Source organism: Sporothrix brasiliensis (genome assembly GCF_000820605.1).
Source record: "Sporothrix brasiliensis 5110 chromosome Unknown Cont19, whole genome shotgun sequence".
NCBI lineage: Eukaryota > Fungi > Ascomycota > Sordariomycetes > Ophiostomatales > Ophiostomataceae > Sporothrix > Sporothrix brasiliensis.
This window is the reverse complement of record NW_024467138.1, coordinates 4,145,308-4,163,064: the sequence shown is the minus strand read 5'-3', so window position 1 is coordinate 4,163,064 and position 17,757 is coordinate 4,145,308. Positions and strand designations below refer to the sequence as shown.

At 56.1% G+C, this 17,757-nt stretch overlaps 6 protein-coding genes across 6 annotated transcripts; 3 read left to right on the top strand and 3 right to left on the bottom strand.

The window, feature by feature from the left end:
- Window positions 1-619: 619 nt before the first annotated feature.
- SPBR_00783 (uncharacterized protein) lies at window positions 620-1,708 on the top strand (the record flags this gene model as incomplete). The annotated part of the gene is made up of 1 exon (XM_040759102.1): window positions 620-1,708. One exon carries the CDS (start codon window positions 620-622, stop codon window positions 1,706-1,708), a length of 1,089 nt encoding a protein of 362 aa, XP_040618940.1.
- A 1,784-nt stretch (window positions 1,709-3,492) lies between these two features.
- On the top strand, window positions 3,493-4,236 carry SPBR_00979 (uncharacterized protein; the record flags this gene model as incomplete). Its single annotated transcript, XM_040759298.1, has 1 exon — window positions 3,493-4,236. One exon carries the CDS (start codon window positions 3,493-3,495, stop codon window positions 4,234-4,236), a length of 744 nt encoding a protein of 247 aa, XP_040618939.1.
- A 147-nt stretch (window positions 4,237-4,383) lies between these two features.
- Window positions 4,384-5,800, bottom strand: SPBR_00609 (glycerol-3-phosphate dehydrogenase (NAD+); the record flags this gene model as incomplete). The annotated part of the gene is made up of 2 exons (XM_040758928.1): window positions 4,384-4,460; window positions 4,531-5,800. The coding sequence occupies 2 exons, from the start codon at window positions 5,798-5,800 to the stop codon at window positions 4,384-4,386; spliced, it is 1,347 nt and encodes a 448-aa protein (XP_040618938.1).
- Window positions 5,801-7,454: 1,654 nt separating this feature from the next.
- SPBR_01150 (uncharacterized protein) lies at window positions 7,455-7,737 on the bottom strand (the record flags this gene model as incomplete). Its single annotated transcript, XM_040759467.1, has 2 exons — window positions 7,455-7,613; window positions 7,645-7,737. The coding sequence occupies 2 exons, from the start codon at window positions 7,735-7,737 to the stop codon at window positions 7,455-7,457; spliced, it is 252 nt and encodes an 83-aa protein (XP_040618937.1).
- Window positions 7,738-9,069: 1,332 nt separating this feature from the next.
- Window positions 9,070-13,876, top strand: SPBR_00038 (glycogen debranching enzyme; the record flags this gene model as incomplete). Its single annotated transcript, XM_040758359.1, has 2 exons — window positions 9,070-13,701; window positions 13,775-13,876. The coding sequence occupies 2 exons, from the start codon at window positions 9,070-9,072 to the stop codon at window positions 13,874-13,876; spliced, it is 4,734 nt and encodes a 1,577-aa protein (XP_040618936.1).
- An 886-nt stretch (window positions 13,877-14,762) lies between these two features.
- Window positions 14,763-15,610, bottom strand: SPBR_00931 (uncharacterized protein; the record flags this gene model as incomplete). Its single annotated transcript, XM_040759250.1, has 2 exons — window positions 14,763-15,078; window positions 15,222-15,610. The coding sequence occupies 2 exons, from the start codon at window positions 15,608-15,610 to the stop codon at window positions 14,763-14,765; spliced, it is 705 nt and encodes a 234-aa protein (XP_040618935.1).
- Window positions 15,611-17,757: the final 2,147 nt, after the last annotated feature.

Here is a 17,757-nt window from a genome sequence, read left to right as displayed (position 1 = left end):
GCAGATCAGCGTGCTCCGTGCTCGCAAGTGATCCTGAAGCCTTTTAATATTTTATCTGCGCCAGTCGTGTCAGATTCCCTCCTGTGGACGCTGCAGCCATGTGTCATGCGTTCACCAGGCGCTGAAGTAAGCCTGCCACTGTGCGCATAACAAGACATCACCAACCAACACAAGCCCAGCTGATGACTACGTGAATGGCCTTTGAGAAGAGTAGATGCCCTTGTCCATTACACAGTTTGTTAGCTGGCCCTTGAATATCATTAAGGCACCGCCCAATAGGCGCAAAATTCACACAAATGTTTTATTTATTTGCTCGTTTGTCCAAATCAGTAGCTTGAGTCATATATCACATATCAACGTATGCGTGTACCTAGGCAAACATACATTCTGGTGTCTGGTATGAGTATTCGAGAGTGAAGTACATTGATGCTTAATAATCTTTTCAGGAAAATGAAAATGATTCTCTATGCCAGCCATCTCCTTCCCCTCCGTGCTCTTCGCCCTGCTTCGCTCCTTCTCTTTCCCCCCTTTCTTTCACAAAGTAGCACCTCATATTGTTTATTCTCCGCGCAGACAAATTTTGTCTCCCTTTCTCTCCCCACACACTGCAACTCTCCAGATGGATGCTTCAAACGATACAGCCACTGTGTGCTCGGACGACACCGTTCGACCGCCTCCAGCGGCCGCGGCATATTATCTTCCGAGTATGAACGGATCCTCGCAACCGCAACGGATGGTCGAGCCGTCTTATGCTTTTCAACAGCCTGCGGTGCCTCACGACAGCCCCTCGAACGGATCTTCGCAGCCGGCCACTGCGTCCCGCTCTGAATCTCTGCATTGGTCCTTTGCATTCCTGCATGCAGCAGACCAAGCCCCTCCCTCTCTGTGGGGGAATGGGCTGCCACGTCCGACGCATCGTCCGGTGCCCGAGCCAGGCCGATATCCCGGCCTGCCTTTTGACTCGCTGCGCATTGATGTCTTCCTTCCTCGCCCCAAGGACGTGGCTGTCATCGACGGCACTTTCTGCATCTCGCCGCAGGTGAGGTCCACCATACAAATCGAGGCCGAAATTGCCAGCAACACCATCCACGAAACCGTCAACCGGGCCGAAGCCGCACAGATAATTTCTGGCTCCTTCCAGCGACACATCAAGGACGTCACCGGCCTGAATACAGAGGCGGTCGAAGCAGCGGCCCTCCAATACACAAGAGCTCTGTCCCGCGCGAGGCTTGTGCCGGACGGGTGCAGCGACCCGGCAGCCTACCACGACGCCATGGCGCTGCAGATGGACATGCTCGTCTTCCGGGTCGTGACCCTGTCCATTGGCATCCGCGCCCGCATGGCGGTGCAAACGATGGCGATGGGCGAGGCCTGTCAGCTGGCGACTCTACCCACGCTGCTACGGGACATGCACTCGACAGACGACCCATCGCATCCGTCGCGGGCCATCCTGCACAGGTTCAAGCACCACACTGGTTGGTGTAGGGCCGATACCGTGTCGCACACGAGACAGGTCAGGGAGTCGGTGAGCGGACTGCGCCAGCTGTACAGAGAGGCAAACATCGAAAACGATGCCACGACCACCCTGGACTACGAATTGAACAGGATCAGCACCGAAGACAGTGCCATTGAGCAATACTGGACATGGGTCAGTGATGTCTCCTCTGCCATCGAGAATGGGAGAAAGAATAGATCATCCAGCGTGTAAGGCTTGACGAGGGCGGTTGCTTTCTGCTTTCTTTCTTTCCTTCCCTCGTTCTTGCTTTCCTTTTTTCCTTTTTTCCTTTTTTCCTTCTTTCTTTCTATGTTTCTTTATGTGCATTTGCGTGTGCACGTCGTACTTTAGTGAGCACGATTTTAAGCAAGTATGCTTTGCTTTGGTATATTTTCAATCAGTTTCGGAGTCATTTTTGTTTGTCCTTTTCTTTGCGTGGAGGCGATGGCGATACACGTACCATATTGATACCCGGTGTTTATTAGCTACATGTTTTTGCACTGCGGGCTTTGCCTGTTTTACAGCCTGTTTTACATGTTTTTTTTTATTCTCTTGTCACACTATACATTTGGATGCATTAGCATTGAAAGTCTGACGAGCGAGAAATTAGTATACAATATATATTAAAATTGAAATTAAACAAGCGAATAAAAATAGGAGAGACCATATAGAGAGCAAAATTGATACCATCTGCCGTCTGGATATATCCGAAGGTGACGAATTCACAACACTCATTATCATCGTCGTCATTGTTGAGCCGAAATGCACCTTGTTATTCACTCTCTCCTATTTGATGCACGCGTTCATTTCCACAACCACGGACATTGTACCTTCATAACTAAGGTCAACATAAGGTTAACAGTGGAAAGTTCAACTTATGCAGATTAAGTTAAAAATAGACGACTGGACTAACTAGCGACTGGTGCCTACAAGGTTTCAACGCAAGACTTCTTATTCAAAGTACATAGTAATTACATCTGGCACTTCAAGAAGACCACAGTCACGCGACAGACATTACCATAGTAAGCGTGATACTGCATACCATAGGCGACCACAGTCAGCTCACCGCACAACAAACCGGCAAAAATTATGTAAAAGGATGCACTCTTTGCATTCCCTCCTTCACATTTTTTCTACGAATATCCTTCTACCATCTTGTCAACTTTCACGGAGGCTAATCACCTAATCCACCCCTCCGACAAACCAACATCTGGGAAACAATAACCCTATTTATTTCGGTTCAACGTTGGTACATACGCACACGCAGAGATATCACGTGGAAAATGAAGTCACCATTTCCGTTCTCATGGCAATTGCTCAAAATAATTGCTTAGTCATTTTGTACGACATAATTGTGAACCCGTTGCTGCTCTCGCTCTTTCTTCCTCATTGCATTTTCTGTCTTGTCTTTCCGCTTGTTCGCCCAGACCCCGTTGTTCACCGAACTGTCACAGCGTCTCTTACTGTCATAATGTATTTGCTCTGTTTCATTCGTCCCCACGCATACTTTTCCCGTCGACAACCGAACACGTCTTCGACATGTCGTGGGATCCTCTTCGGCACTTGACTCCGCTCTCAGAGCACCCGTGTATATCTCCATCTTTGTCTCCAGCGCAGCCAGACACAACCCTCTTGTTTGAGGAGGTGGACACACGACTGAACGGCTTTCAAGAGCGACATTATGCTCCTTGGAAACTATTGACAGCAATTTGGGAGTTTCTCGAAGATGGCGGCAAGGTCACCTTGGCCACAGACATCCTCCACGCTCACGATGACGAGCAGCTGGTTTTCCTGGCAAACCATTTGCTAGATGCTGTCTTAAAACCATGTATGGGGCGCATTTGCTGAAAAGGCTCTCCTTCCATGTATTTTCATGAAAACCAATGATCACAATACTGACAAGCCCTGTGCCCCTAGTTGTGCTTGCTGGAGGGCGCTCTCCTTCACCACTTACCAGCCCCCCATCTCAAGATGCTGCGAGCGCAATCGACCTGACCATGACCACGATAGAAACGTCAACCAGGGCAGAGCAAACGATGCTACGCAACGACTGTCTCCGAAGAGATGGATACCGATGCGTCTTCTCGGGCATGTGGGACATTGGCGCGACTGCAAAAGGAATTGCACACCCGCTGCCAACCGACCTTGAGTGCTATGTCGAATGCGCTCACATCCTCCCCTTTGCGCTGGGCGTCTTTGACGAAAGTGATGCCGTCCAGACACGCAACAAGGCCATTATTTGGTTTTGCATCCATCGGTACTTTCCACAAATCCAACACAAGATCGATGCTAGAAGCATCAATCAGCGCAGCAACGCCATGTCCCTGGAGAGGTCTCTGCACAAGTCGTTTGGGGAGTACCGTGTGGCTTTTTCGCCTCAGGATGACCAACACCCGAACGACGTCGAGCTCGTCAAAATCTTCGATAGACGGCTCTTTCTACCTGCTTCGAAAAGCGGATCATCAAAGGTCCAATTCATCCGTGCCGACAGCAACGTTCCGATGCCGGACCCCGACTATCTCAAGGTCCATCAAAGCATAGGCCAGATTCTTCAAGTGAGTGGATTTGGTCGAGTTATCTCGATAGCATTGGAGGACTCGTGGCTGGCCCTTGACTGCCGCGGGCTGCATCCAGACGGTACCACCGATGTGGGTGCCTTGTTGTCGAATCTCTTGCTGACCAATGTCCGAGCAGGCCCTACAGAAGACCAGGATCCGAGTCCTAGGAAATCCTGTGATTAACGAACGTGGGTGTCTGGAGGCATTTTTATTTATTTTGGTCGTCCTACGAGAAGAAATACACAATTTTATCCAACGCAATATTTGTGCTGTGCTATGCCTACTCCCATGTCCACTTCCATTTCCACGTCCGCCTCGCCTTGTGCTGCTCTAGCGCTCATAGTCGTGTGCCGACCGCGCCACCAACCGGGGGATGTCGTCGACCTTGTGCTTGCCGGCCAGGATGCCTGTGTTTGTTAGCAGGGCGGGTAGCAGTTTATCAGCAGGCAAGGACTGCGTTTCTGGATTTGGACTCACCATCCACTGCGGTAAACAACGGATACTTGCTCTCCAGCCCCCGCGCCTTGAGGAAGCTGTTCACCTCCTTGGCCGTCGTCGTGCCCTGCAGCTTCTGCCCGTTGAGCTCGGTCCGCTCGACCTCCTCGACGGACACGCCCCGCTCCACCGACAGCTTGGCACACCGAAAGTTGCGGCCGCCCGAGCACGACGTGATCAGATCCGCCACGCCTGCGCTCTCCTCGGTGAACGTGGCCGTGTGCACGGTCTCGCCGAAAAACTCCTTGCCAAACTGCACCATCTCCATCAGGCCGAGACGCATCACGGCGGCCTTGGCGTTGTCGCCCCAGCCGCGGCCGTCGACGAAGCCGGCCGCCAGCGCCACAATGTTCTTGAGCGCGCCGCTCAGCGACACACCCGCCACGTCGGTGACGGTGCTGACGTGGAAGTAGGGGCGGTGGAAGAGCGCGGACAGCGTGTTGTGGTCGAGCGGCGGGTAGTCGGCCGGCAGCGGCGCCAGCTTCGTCTTGCTGGCCTGGCCACGGGCGTCGCGGTGGCGGATGTCCTGCGCGACAGCCTCGGCGGGCGACACCTCGCCGCTGCTCTGGTCCGACGCCCGGTTCGAGCCGGCCACGCCGCCGCCGCCGCCGACACCACCATTGGGTGACCGGTCGCGCGACGCCGGGTTCTTGGAGTAGTCGACCGGCGGCGGGTCGTAGGCAATGGTGGTCTCGCTCCACTTCTCGAGGGCAATCTCCGAGGCCAGGTTGGCGCCGGACAGCGAGCCGCAGTAGATGCCCAGGGCATCGCCGATCCACTCGGAGAAGAGCGAGATGCCGTCGTCGCTGACATTGACGCCCTTGATGCACGAGACGCCGCGCGCGTACGGCAAGATCTTGCCCTTGATCTGCTTGCACACGTTGCCGATGAACTGGTGGGGCAGGTTGAAGACCAGGACGGTCGAGCCTTGGACGGCGTCGAGCAGCGACGGGTTGGCGACGACGTTGTCGGGCAGGTGGATGTCGGGCAGGTACTTGACGTTTTCGTGGTAGGTGTTGATGAGCTCCGTGAGCTTCTGGGGCTGGCCGTCGGCGCGGACGGCCTCGCGCAGGTGATAGTCCTGGGGGACCACGACATCCTCCTCAAACACCCACATCTGGACCTCCTTCTCAAAGAGATCCGGGTGCTCGGCCGTGTTCTCGGCGACAATCTTGGCAATCGTGGAGCCCCAGTTGCCGGAGCCGACCACGGTCACCTTGTGCTTCTTGGTGGCGTTTGTTGTGCTGGCCATGGTGGGCGAGGCTGCTGTGGCTGCGGTTGTTGAGGAGGGAGGGGTGGTCGTGGAGAAGAGGGACGTGGTCGAGGCGACTAAGCGGTGACGGTGACGAAGACGGTGGAAGCAGCTCGTTTGTGGGGCGCGTGACAGGCGAGTCCGAGAGGAGATAGGCGAGCTACAGGAGGTACGTATCACGCGATAAGACGAGGGTGGGCTGTTGGGCGAGAGTCGAAGATGATGCGGGCGTGGCAGAGCTCGGAGGGCAGCTGGGCTACGAAACAAAACCATACGATTGGGCCCTTTGAGGGGAGTGAGAATTAATGAAATACAGAGTAGGAAAGAAGATCGTAGGTAGAGACGAGGAGTGGAAGTCAGTGAAGACAGAAAGGTGAAGCAAAAGCTGAAAGGTTAAGAATATGGGCCTGGGGGTGGGGGATCTGTTATAGGAAATAAAGCCAGGACAGAAGGGGGGAAATAAATTTGTTGAAAAGCTAAAGAGGAAAAAGTCTGAGCTAAAAAGGGCAGAGAATAACGAGGTCGAAAGAGGAAGACGAGGCTGGGCGATCCGCAGTCAAAAGTCTACACGATAGGAGGAGAGAAGTTTGGACAGTTGGTGACAGCAGTGGGCTCAATTGGCGACGTGGTATGTAAACGAGGCAAGAGCTTACCGCTGGCCGAGGCTGACACTTGAAGCTGTCTCGTGCCTGCCATTTTGTGTTGAGGCTGTCGGTAGTGCAAAAATAGGGCCTGTGACGCCGGGCAGGTGGATGGCAAGCCAATGGTGGGTGGGATGGTGGTGGGCAAGAGCGATCGACGGCGCCAGTGACGCAAGGACGCGGCAGAAATTTTGGTTGGGAAGCAGCGTACGGCCGGCCACCGCCTTCCCATTTGGGGCTCCGGTCAAGTGGCTAGCTGTCTAGGCTTTTCCCGGGGGATTATCTTGGGTGTGTTTGGACAGCTGAGGGAGGCAAGGTCGGTGACGCCGGTGCAGGTCTGGAACGTTGCGAGCCACTGCCCGCTCATTTGCCTCGCCATATCTCACGCTGTAATGTCAGAGTGCCGAGGGCGCAGCGGACTTTCACGCTGTTCTTTTGCTCTCGTCTCTCTTTTTTTTTTTTTTTTTTTGCGCCCGCGGCACCGTCCGCTCTTGCCTCGCTCCAGTGGACGGCCGCCTGCAACTCCTGCTAAAAATGGCAACAGCCCGCTGCAGCAATGCCACTCGAAATACGACATAAAAAATCTTCATTTGGCATGTGAAAACTGCCCGGCCCACCACGAGAGAAGGCTGAACGATCTCGGGCAACTTTTGCCAATTGCCTCGCTACGAGGCTGTAGCCGTCTGTCATTTCTGTCAGTACTGACATGACTGTTTTCTCGTGCTGCTTGTTTTTCGGCGCCTATTTGCCAAGCTGTGGGCAGATGCTGCCTTTTGTCTGCAACAGTCGCACCTGCCATTTGAATCCCATGACCATTTTTACACACTTTGGTTGGCTCTTGCCGCCACCACGCGTCCTGGGCTTTCCCAACAAAATCACAACCGGCCCCTGCAGCATGCTTCTACAGGGTATGCATTTATCGCAATGAATAGCACGTACAATTTCGTAGTCCAATGTTTACACCATGACGTCGTTGTCAATTGCCGTGCATTCGACACCACCTTTCTTCCCGCTCAAACGCACTCCAGCATCTGCACAATGACGCATTCCATGGCGCCGTATCGCGAGCTGGACATGACACGGGATGCGCCGTGCAGCTTCTGTCCCAGCAATCCCTCTGCCCCTTTCTGCCGCATGTGCGATGGATTGAAGTATTGGACGTTGACAAGGCGCTGTCTGCCGTGCCTTTCCCCACAAACTCACGTCGTCGCGGGGCATTAGCTCCGAGTCCCGTCGTCGGTGCCACAGCGAACTAATTAAAGTCGTCAATCCAGGCACGACATCTGCCGTCGACATGGTCCGTGTAGCTGGTCCAGGAACGGCGGCCATCGCTAAACTTTTTTTCTAATATGTTTTTACATCTGTGGCCTTGTACTGGTCCATTTTGTTTCGTTGCATGACATACATCCCCGCCGTCCCCAAGCTGTGTCTCGGGTGCTTTATTGATGACTGAGTACGGAGGGCGTCACTTTGCTGCTGATCGTTTGTCCCTCTGCAAGCCGTGTTTCTCCCGTCTGCCAATCCCTGCCAATTCCCCACCGGACCGCTCGCTGACTCCCAGGGCACGCCTTTGACTCCATTTTCGCATTAGCAGAGCAATCAGCAATTCATGTTTGATTTTGCGCCATTGCGTCTTTTTGTGTGTATGTGTGTGTGTGTGTTTGTTTTTTTTTTTTTTCTGAATTCGTCATGTTTATCATCGACGGTTTTACGTCAATTCAATATATATGGAAGCCCATCCCGTGTTGGCGCCATGCACGGTAAGCTACGTGTTGCGTGTTGACGAAAAAATCAAAAGGCACAATTACGTCATTCAAGTCGTTGCAGCGGCACAGACCCATGCAAAGGAGCCATTCTCGCGGTAATATCATGGCCGGCAGGGGGGCTCTTTTGGCCTGGACCGTTCAAGGCCCCGCAACGGCCCCAACCCATGTATTCGTGTGGTGCTACTGCCGCAAAAAGGTACATGGAACCACAGGTCTCGCTATTTCTTATTCTGCCCGCCGTAGTTCACGGCACGCTCTTTCCATCTCGATTCCGACTGTATTTGGCGATGGCTAGAGTCAGCGAGCAGCTGCTTAAGCTGCAGCAAGCTTGACCGATCCTTCCTTTACCGGCCACCTGCCATATACACAAATGTCCCCCTGATTATCGTCGGTGGCCCTTGCCGTTCCTAGTCGTGCTACGACCGTCGTTCCTTCTGTTCGTGCCGCCAAAATAGCTCCTTTTGCACTCCCACTTGAGCCTGTGCCTGCCGTATATGCACACATCCTAACAAATCATAAAACCATTCTGCTCGCCGACAGACTGCATCCATCTCCTACCCCCTTTTTTGCTTCGTCTTTTGCCTCAACTTTGTGCCTTCTTCAGCAGCGTCCATTTTGTCCCCGTTCTGCTTGTATTTCCCCCTCGGCGCTGTGTCGCAGCTCCAGTTCCATTTCCAAAAGTACCTTGTCGCCCCTTGGCTCCACCAACACGCAAATCCGACCCGCCGCAAGCCCGCAGTGTGCGAGAGCTACGAATTACTGTCCAGGTATCGCGGGGAACTCCGCCTCTTGTCTCCGGTTTCACTTCTCTTTTCTTTTCTTTCTTTTCTTTTTCTCTTCTCCCACCATGATTCCAAAAACCATGACGTCCAGCGAGGTCTATCTACTGCCGCTCAACGACGACGGGTCGCCCCAAGTCGGCGGCAACCAGTACATCTACCTCGCCGCAACCTCCGAGCAGCCCATTGTCGTGCGCTTTGCCATTGAGGGCACGTCCAGCATCTGCCGCCATGGCAGCCTCTGGGTGAACATCCCCGAGAAGGGCGCCGAGTTCCGGCGCGACCACTTCCGCGAGTTCAAGCTCGACCCGGACTTCCACCGCACCATCCACATCTCCATCCCCATCTACCACCCGGGTGCCTTCGCTTTCTACACCACCTATGCCGCCCTGCCCGACCTGTCCACCGAGCTCGCAGCGCGCGCGTCTTTCGACGAGGAGAAGAAGACCACGCCGCGCTACTACATCGATGTCGCGCCCCGCCTGCGCCTCGACGGCCGCCCGCTGCCGCTGGAGGCTCTGTCCGTCTTCTCCATCATCAGCAAGTTCATGGGAAAGTATCCCAACGACTGGGAGCGCCATCTGCGCGGCATCAGCGACCGCGGCTACAACATGGTCCATTTCACACCCCTCCAGCAGCGCGGCGAGTCCAATTCGCCCTACAGCCTCTACGACCAGTTGGCCTGGGACCCCATTTGCTTCCCGCGGGGCGAGCAGGATGTCCAGGACATGGTCCACAGCCTCAAGACGAACCATTCGCTGCTGAGCTTGACCGACATCGTCCTCAACCACACCGCCAACAACAGCCCGTGGCTGCTCGACCACCCAGACGCCGGCTACAACCTCAAGACCGCGCCCCACCTCGAGTCCGCCTACCTGCTCGACTCCAAGCTGCTGGAGCTCGGCGACCGCCTCGGCGAGATGGGCCTGCCCACCGATCTCCAGAGCACCGACGACCTCGACAAGATCATGGACGCCATCAAGACGGAGTGTATCGCCGGCATCCGCCTATGGGAATACTACGTGCTCGACGTCGAGAAGGACGCCGCCAATGCTGCGGACAGCTGGTCCCGCGGCGACATTACCATCCCCGACGCGTATTCGGGCGTCGACGACCTGGCGTTCCTCAAATCGGCCGACCTCAAGACCCAGACCGAGTTCCTCAAAAAACACGCCTTGCGCGGAAACGACCGCCTGGGCGAGCGTCACCGCCGAGCTATTGACGGCAAGGTGGGCGCAGCGCTCCTCACAGCCGTCCTCGGCCCGGCGAGTGGCGGTACTGAAAAGGACGCGGCTCACAGCACATTGGTGTCGATTGCTGACGCCTTGAACGTGCCGTTCTACGCCGAATACGACGCCGAAGTCGCCGACATCCTTCAGCAGCTCTTCAACCGCATCAAATACTGCCGTCTTGACGACAACGGTCCAAAAATGGGCCCCATTGGCCCCAAGTCGGCACTCATCGAGACCTACTTTACACGCCTCCCACGTAACGAGCAGACGGCCCACTTTGACATCGAAGAGCTCGTCCTGGTGAACAACGGATGGGTGTGGGGCGGTAATGCGCTCGTCGACAACGCAGGGCCCCAGTCGCGTGTCTACCTCCGCCGCGAAGTCATCGTGTGGGGCGACTGCGTCAAGCTGCGGTACGGCAGCGGCCCGGCCGACAGCCCGTGGCTATGGGAACATATGACCAAGTACGCACGCACCATGGCCAAGTACTTTGCCGGCTTCCGCATCGACAACTGCCACTCTACGCCCATGCACGTTGCCGAGCACATTCTCGACGAGGCCCGCCTCGTCAACCCTAACCTCTACGTCGTGGCCGAGCTGTTCTCTGGCTCCGAGGACACCGACTACATTTTCGTCAAGCGTCTGGGCCTCAGCTCGCTGATTCGTGAGGCCATGCAGGCCTGGAGCACGGGCGAGATGAGCCGGCTCGTGCACAAGCACGGTGGCCGTCCCATTGGCAGCTTTGAAGTGGACGACATTACCCGTTCCGATGTCGCCAAGAAGCAACAGCAGTCGGCACAGCCCAATGCAGATGCAAATGGTCATACCGGTGAGGCTACGGCTGACGGCAAGGCTGAAGGTGACGAGCTCTGCCGCGAAATCATCCGCCGCATCCGCGTCGTGCCCGTCCAAGCCCTGTTCATGGACTGCACACATGACAACGAGGCCCCCGCCCAAAAGCGCGATGCGCGCGACACGCTGCCCAACGCCGCCCTCGTGAGCATGTGTGCCAGCGCCACAGGCAGCGTCATGGGCTACGACGAAATCTACCCGCGCCTGGTGGACTTGGTCAACGAGACCCGCATGTACACGTCCGAGTCGTCCAGTCGTGCAGTCAAGGTTGGCAGTGGACGGAATGGGATTGGCGGCATTAAGAAGCTGCTGAACCAGATCCATGTGCTGATGGGCAAGGACGGCTACGCCGAAACCCACATCCACCACGAAGAGGAATACGTCACCGTGCATCGTGTGCACCCAGAGTCGCGCAAGGGCTACTTCCTCATTGCTCACACGGCCTACCCGGGCTACGGCAACGGCAACGGCGCGTTCAGCCCCGTGCATCTGACCGGCACCCGCGCAAACCACTTGGGCAGCTGGATGCTCGAGGTGGACACGAGCGAGGAGGCCACCAAGAACGCTCTCGACGACACCAAGTTTCTGCGCGGCTTGCCTAGCCGTGTGGTCGACCTTCCCGGTATCAAGATCGACTACAACAATGGGGATACGTCGATTGCCGTCCCGGACAAGTTCCCGCCCGGCAGCATTGCACTGTTTGAAACGTGGATTCCGGCAGCTGAGCACTCGTCGGGCCTCGATACGTTTGTGACGTCGGGTGCCAAGGCTGCCTTTGGCGAACTGAGCCTGGTCGACCTCAACTTCCTTTTGTACAGGTGCGAGGCCGAAGAGCGCGACGCGAGCGGCGGCAACGACGGCGTGTACGATCTTCCCGGCTACGGCCGCCTGGTGTATGCCGGTCTCCAGGGCTGGTACAGCATCCTGAAGAACGTCGTTCGCGACAACAACCTGGCCCACCCGCTGTGCCAGAACCTGCGCGATGGCCAGTGGGCGCTCGACTACATTGCTGGCCGCCTAGAACGCATTGCCACCAAGGACACACATAGCAACCTGGGCAAGCCGGCCGCCTGGTTCAAGGAGCGTTTCGACGCCATCCGCCCCATCCCGGCCTTTTTGCATCCCCGGTACTTTGGTCTCATTATGAAGACTGCCTACCAGGCTAGCTGGGACCGCGCCATGGAGCTCATGAGTGCCAATGTCCGCGAGGGCCAGTGGTTCGTGCAGAGCCTGGCCATGGTCAGCATCCAGCAGACGGGCCTCGTCCAGTCGGGGTCGCTCTACCCCAACCGTCTGGTGCCGTCCCTGGCCGCCGGCCTGCCGCACTTCGCTGTGGAGTGGGCGCGGTGCTGGGGCCGTGACGTGTTCATTTCCTTGCGCGGTCTCTTCTTGGGTACGGGCCGCTACGCCGAGGCGAAGGAGCATATTCTGGCGTTTGCCAGCGTCCTAAAGCACGGCATGGTGCCGAATCTGCTGGGCTCGGGCGGCAACCCTCGCTACAATGCGCGCGACGCGACCTGGTTCTTCTTGCAGTGCATCCAGGACTACGTCAACCGGGCCCCCGACGGCGACGAGCTTCTGCAGACCAAGGTGAAGCGGCGGTTCCTGCCCAATGACGACACGTGGTTCGATGCCAACGACCCGCGTGCCTACTCCAAGGAGAGCACGGTGGAGGAGGTCATCCAGGAGGCGCTGCAGCGGCACGCGACCGGCATGTCCTTCCGTGAGGCGAATGCTGGCCCCGGCCTGGACATGCAGATGCGCGACGAAGGGTTCAACATTGACGTGCACGTCGACTGGAGCAACGGCTTCATCTTTGGCGGCAACCAGTTCAACTGCGGTACGTGGATGGACAAGATGGGCGAGAGCGAGCGCGCCGGGTCCAAGGGCATCCCGGGCACGCCGCGCGACGGCGCCGCCATCGAGATCACGGGCCTGCTGTACAGCACTCTGAAGTGGCTGGCCCATCGCCACAGCAAGGGCGGCTTTGCGCACGAAGGTGTGACGCGCGCTGACGACTCGTCCATCTCGTTTGCCGATTGGGCCGCGCTGATCCAGGACAACTTTGAGCGCTGCTACTATGTGCCGCTGCAGCCGGCCGACGACGCGCAGTACGACGTCAACCCCGCCGTGGTCAACCGCCGCGGCATGTACAAGGATCTGTACAAGTCGGGCAAGGAGTACGAGGACTACCAGCTGCGGCCCAACTTTGCCATTGCCATGACGGTGGCGGCCGACCTGTTCGACGCCGAGCACGCGACGCACGCGCTCTGCCTCGCCGACACGGTGCTGCGCGGGCCCACGGGCATGGCGACGCTCGACCCGGCCGACCTCAACTACCGGCCCTACTACATCAACAGCGAGGACAGCACGGACTTTGCGACGAGCAAGGGCCGCAACTACCACCAGGGTCCGGAGTGGCTGTGGCCGACGGGCTTCTTCTTGCGGGCGCTGCTCAAGTTCGGCCTGCGGCGGCGCGCGGCGCAGTCGCCCGACGACGCCGAGGGCCGTACAGAGGCGTTCCAGCAGGTGACGCGGCGGCTGATGGGCTGCAAGGAGCAGATCCAGGAGAGCGTGTGGGCAGGGTTGACGGAGCTGACCCAGAAAGACGGCGCCTACTGCCAGGATTCGGTACGTCCTTTCCCCGGTATTCATTTATTTGCTGTTTTTTCAGCCCTTGTGAATGTTCCTGCTAACAGACTAGTCTCCCACGCAAGCATGGTCCGCCGGCTGTCTCATTGACCTGTACATGGACGCCGAGGAGGAGCAGGCACGGCACAAGACATCGCACGTGGCGATCCGGTAGAATGCTGGTGAGACAATTTTGGCTTTTATTTGAACTTTGGTTTTTGGAATATTCGGCATAGACGTGGTATTCAAAAGATTTTTACAAAGATTTTAATATTTGAAATGATAGGTTTGGATATTTGATAAATTAAAAGTAGATTCTTCGATACAATATATACGTCGTTTGACACTCTTACTGAAAACAATATATTTCTCAACAAGAGAACATTATGCAATGAAAAGCAGTCGTTCGATAGACAATCAATATAAATATTATTGAGAACCAAAGCTGTCAACAAATGACCCATTGATGTTGCTACGTGAATAACTCCGACTATCCCTTGGAGATATCATCAAATTAACACAAAAATCCGTTACTCGTAAATGACAATTTATTTTATTCTACTACTTTGAAAGTCTTCACTGCAAACGCGCACAAGAATACATTTGGTGGACAAAATGAAGCCAAGTTCAATTATAGACGAGCAAGACAACAATCAAAGAAAACTGTACAGACGATGATGTGGTACGAAGATACAAACGATGAAGGACAACAAGACGTATCAAAAAGAAAGGACAATGACTGCAAAACAACGTCGCGGGGCCACCCCGGTAAACCTATTTGCATGGAAAAACGCCGTCCCGTGAAAAGTGCGAATGCGTGAATGAGAGAAAAGTGTCTAGTGTAAATACAATGCCTCAAAGACTTGTAAGAAATGTACACTCAAGTGAAGGTGAAGGGGAAAAGATGTCGGCATGCCGAAAATAAAGCAGATGGAAAAGACGGCAACCCCCTCTGTTTGTCAACCGACATGACGATATCGCCTCGGGAGGCTTGTCGCTCACGTTGCTGGTCTCCGACTTCGCCGGCCTCGCCTTGACTCGAGGCGTTTGCGTTTGGCCGCTTACTGCCGCCGTCCAAACGGGTTCGACCGGCGCTTCTCCGCATCGTACGAGTTGGGCGCAAACGCACCGGCCGGGTCGGTGGGCGAGGCCATGCCGTGGCTGTCGAGATCGTGCAGATCGTGGTCCATGGAACGGTCGTTGAGGCCGGTGGTACCGGAGGCGGCGCCGGTGGACGCGCGGAGGTTGGCGAGGGCGTACTGGCGGTCCTTTTTGCGGAGGTAGCGGCGGTGCCAGACGCAGGCGCCGATCCAGAGCGAGGTGATGCCGACGACCATGACGACGACGAAGATGACCCACTGGTAGTGTGTGGCGATCCTGAGTAGCGTTAGCGAGGACAGAGCACAAACGCGAGCGCAGCGAGGACAGAAAAGAAAGCGAGCGCAGCGAGGACAGAAAAGAAAGCGAGCGCAGCGAGGACAGAAAAGAAAGCGAGCGCAACGAGGACCAGAATAGCTTACCATGAGTTGTTTGTGCTCTTGTTGCCCGACGAGGCGCTCTTGGTGCTGGTGGCTGTGGAGGTGCTCGAGGTGGTGGACGCGGTGTTTGTCGCGACGTTCTTTTGCTCGACGGAGCAGTAGGAGGAGAACCAGTTGTGGATGCTCTCGAGGCCGCCGGCGTCGGCGGCGGCAGTACAGGCCGAGTCGCAGACGCCGGCGGTGCCGGTGCTAAAGGCGGAGATCAGGGCATTGTTGCAGAAGCAGGAGGCGTACTGGGCGGCATCGCCGTTGGCGGCGGCCGGCGGCACGCAGGCGCCGTTGGCATCGTAGAGGTGGTAGCACTGGGTGGCGCACGTCGGGAGAGACGCAAAGGGGACGAGGGTGGTGATGGGGAGGCCGGCGGTCGCCATTGCGTCGGATATGGTGGTGAGGGCGAGGATGAGGGTAAAGGTGAAGCCGAGACGGGAAGGAGAAGATGGTCTGTGTCCGATGCCGCTTTGGGGTTTGGAGCGCCAAGAGTCGAACACGAGAAATGGACCCAAAGTCTTGGAATGCGAAAATCCAGAGGTGTCGCGTTTTCTCGTTTATCGCGAGTCGCCCGAAACGACGCAAAAGAGGAAATAGTCCAAAAATAGCAAAGATAAGGTGCAGTCGTTTCTTGTCGTGGCTTCCAACGTTAAAATGACGTGCAGAGTCGATGGAGACGTCGAGCCTGGCAAAGTGGTGAAAGCTGCAAACGGCAACAAGCAGAAGCGAAGGCGGCAGTTGGATCCGGGAACCTGGTTTGCGAATGGGCAGTGAATTCAGCCGGCCGGGGGATCGATGTTGATTGTGTGGTTCGTTTGCGTAGATTGTGTTTGATTGACAGATTGCCGCAAAATGCCCAATTCCCAAAAGCCAAAAAAAGCAAAATGCAAGTCCAAAAGCCGGGAGATCCGAGGATGGGCGCAGCGATGGCCGAAAACAAAGCGAGCGGAAGCCGCGGTGCAGCAACGGGAGACAAAACGAAAGCTGGCGATGTTCGGACTCGAGAGAATCACGCGTTGGCGTTCACAGTCGTTGTCTGTGGATTGTCGTCGGATTGTTTTTGAGGGTTGGGTGAGTAGAGGAAAGGGGTGATGACGGGAGACTCGGTTCGATGCGCGAGGGCGAGAAGGAGCAAGGGGGGGAAAGCGCAATGCAGTAAGGAGGGAAGGAGGGAAGGAGGGAAACAGGGAAGGAGTGGGAGAGAGAAGAAATGGAAGGAAAGACCAAAGAAGCCAAAGAGGAAGGAAGCGCCGGAAAGGTTTGAGATAATTCAAAGGAGATGTCAACAGAAGATATGAGTAAGAATATGAAGAAAAAGACCTCTGCAAAGAACCAGGGGAACGAAAAGCGACGAATGCGACGACGTAGGCTTGGGATGGAGCCAAAATGAGGACAATCCAGTGCGGAAAGGCAGTGAGTGGGCAGAGGCCAGGCGAAAGTTGGCGGTTGGCGTTGCAGTCGTCCAGCGAGCTGCGTAAGACGGATTGGACAGAACAGGCGGCAGGACAAAGAGGACAGGGGCAGCGACCGACAGGCACGAACAAAAAGAGGACGACCAGTGTCAAGGAGACGACCGCAGTGGCTGGCAGCGGCAGGCGGTGGGCTGAAAAACGGACAGCGTGCAACGGCAGGCTGCAGGAGGCAGATGAACAGGGGCAGAGCCAGGGCTAACTTTGCCAAGCGACGACGACGACAGCAATCTGCGAACAGAGCGTGCAGAGACTGCTGAGAACGACTGGGAGAGTTGCTGAACCGTGCGCGCGTGCGGACTCAGCGCTCGCTGGAAAGAGAAAAAGGCAAGGACGGAAAAAAGAGGGGCCAATGGGGCTTAGCGCCTTGGAGGAATCTGACATGCGGTTCAATACGAGGGACGAGAGGAGGAGAGCATGGAGAGGTGCGCCCGGGAATGGACGCGAGTAGCCACCAAGGTACCTTTGTACATTAAAATGGGACGAAGGTACTTACCGTGTTGTTCCGTATGTATTCCCCTGAAAGAGTGGACATTTGCGTGGGCAAGGGTGTGCCAGTGGTGCCAATGATGCCAATGGCTGGGTCGCGCTTGCCCGCTTTCTTTCACAACACTGTATTTGGAGCCCGTTGGAGTGGGGCGGCTGGCTGCGAGCAGGCCATGGTTTGGGCAGCTGGGCGACGTGGACTTGGGAAAGAGCGACCAGCTGGGACGATTCCAAATTGGGCCAACGCGACGCATTGTGTGGCATGGACAGCGTAATTAAAGAATGAGTTGGTTAATTCCTGGGGATGAAGGACCTTTGAAAGACCACGCAGATGGGAGAGTGTGATGCGCGCTGACGACCCAAGATGCACATCAATTCTTTTCTTCATGACGTTGGGCTGGTGTTCGACGAACGCCCGCCATGACGACATGCCTGTCTTTGTTGTTCGCTCTTTCCTCTTTATCGCAGCTAACGTCTCAGGTGGCGCCCAGCTGACGCTACGATGTACTCAGCAGGCTGAGGACAGAGCCCCTCGTTTTCCTTTGACAGCAGACGGCGACTCTGCCCGGAGACAG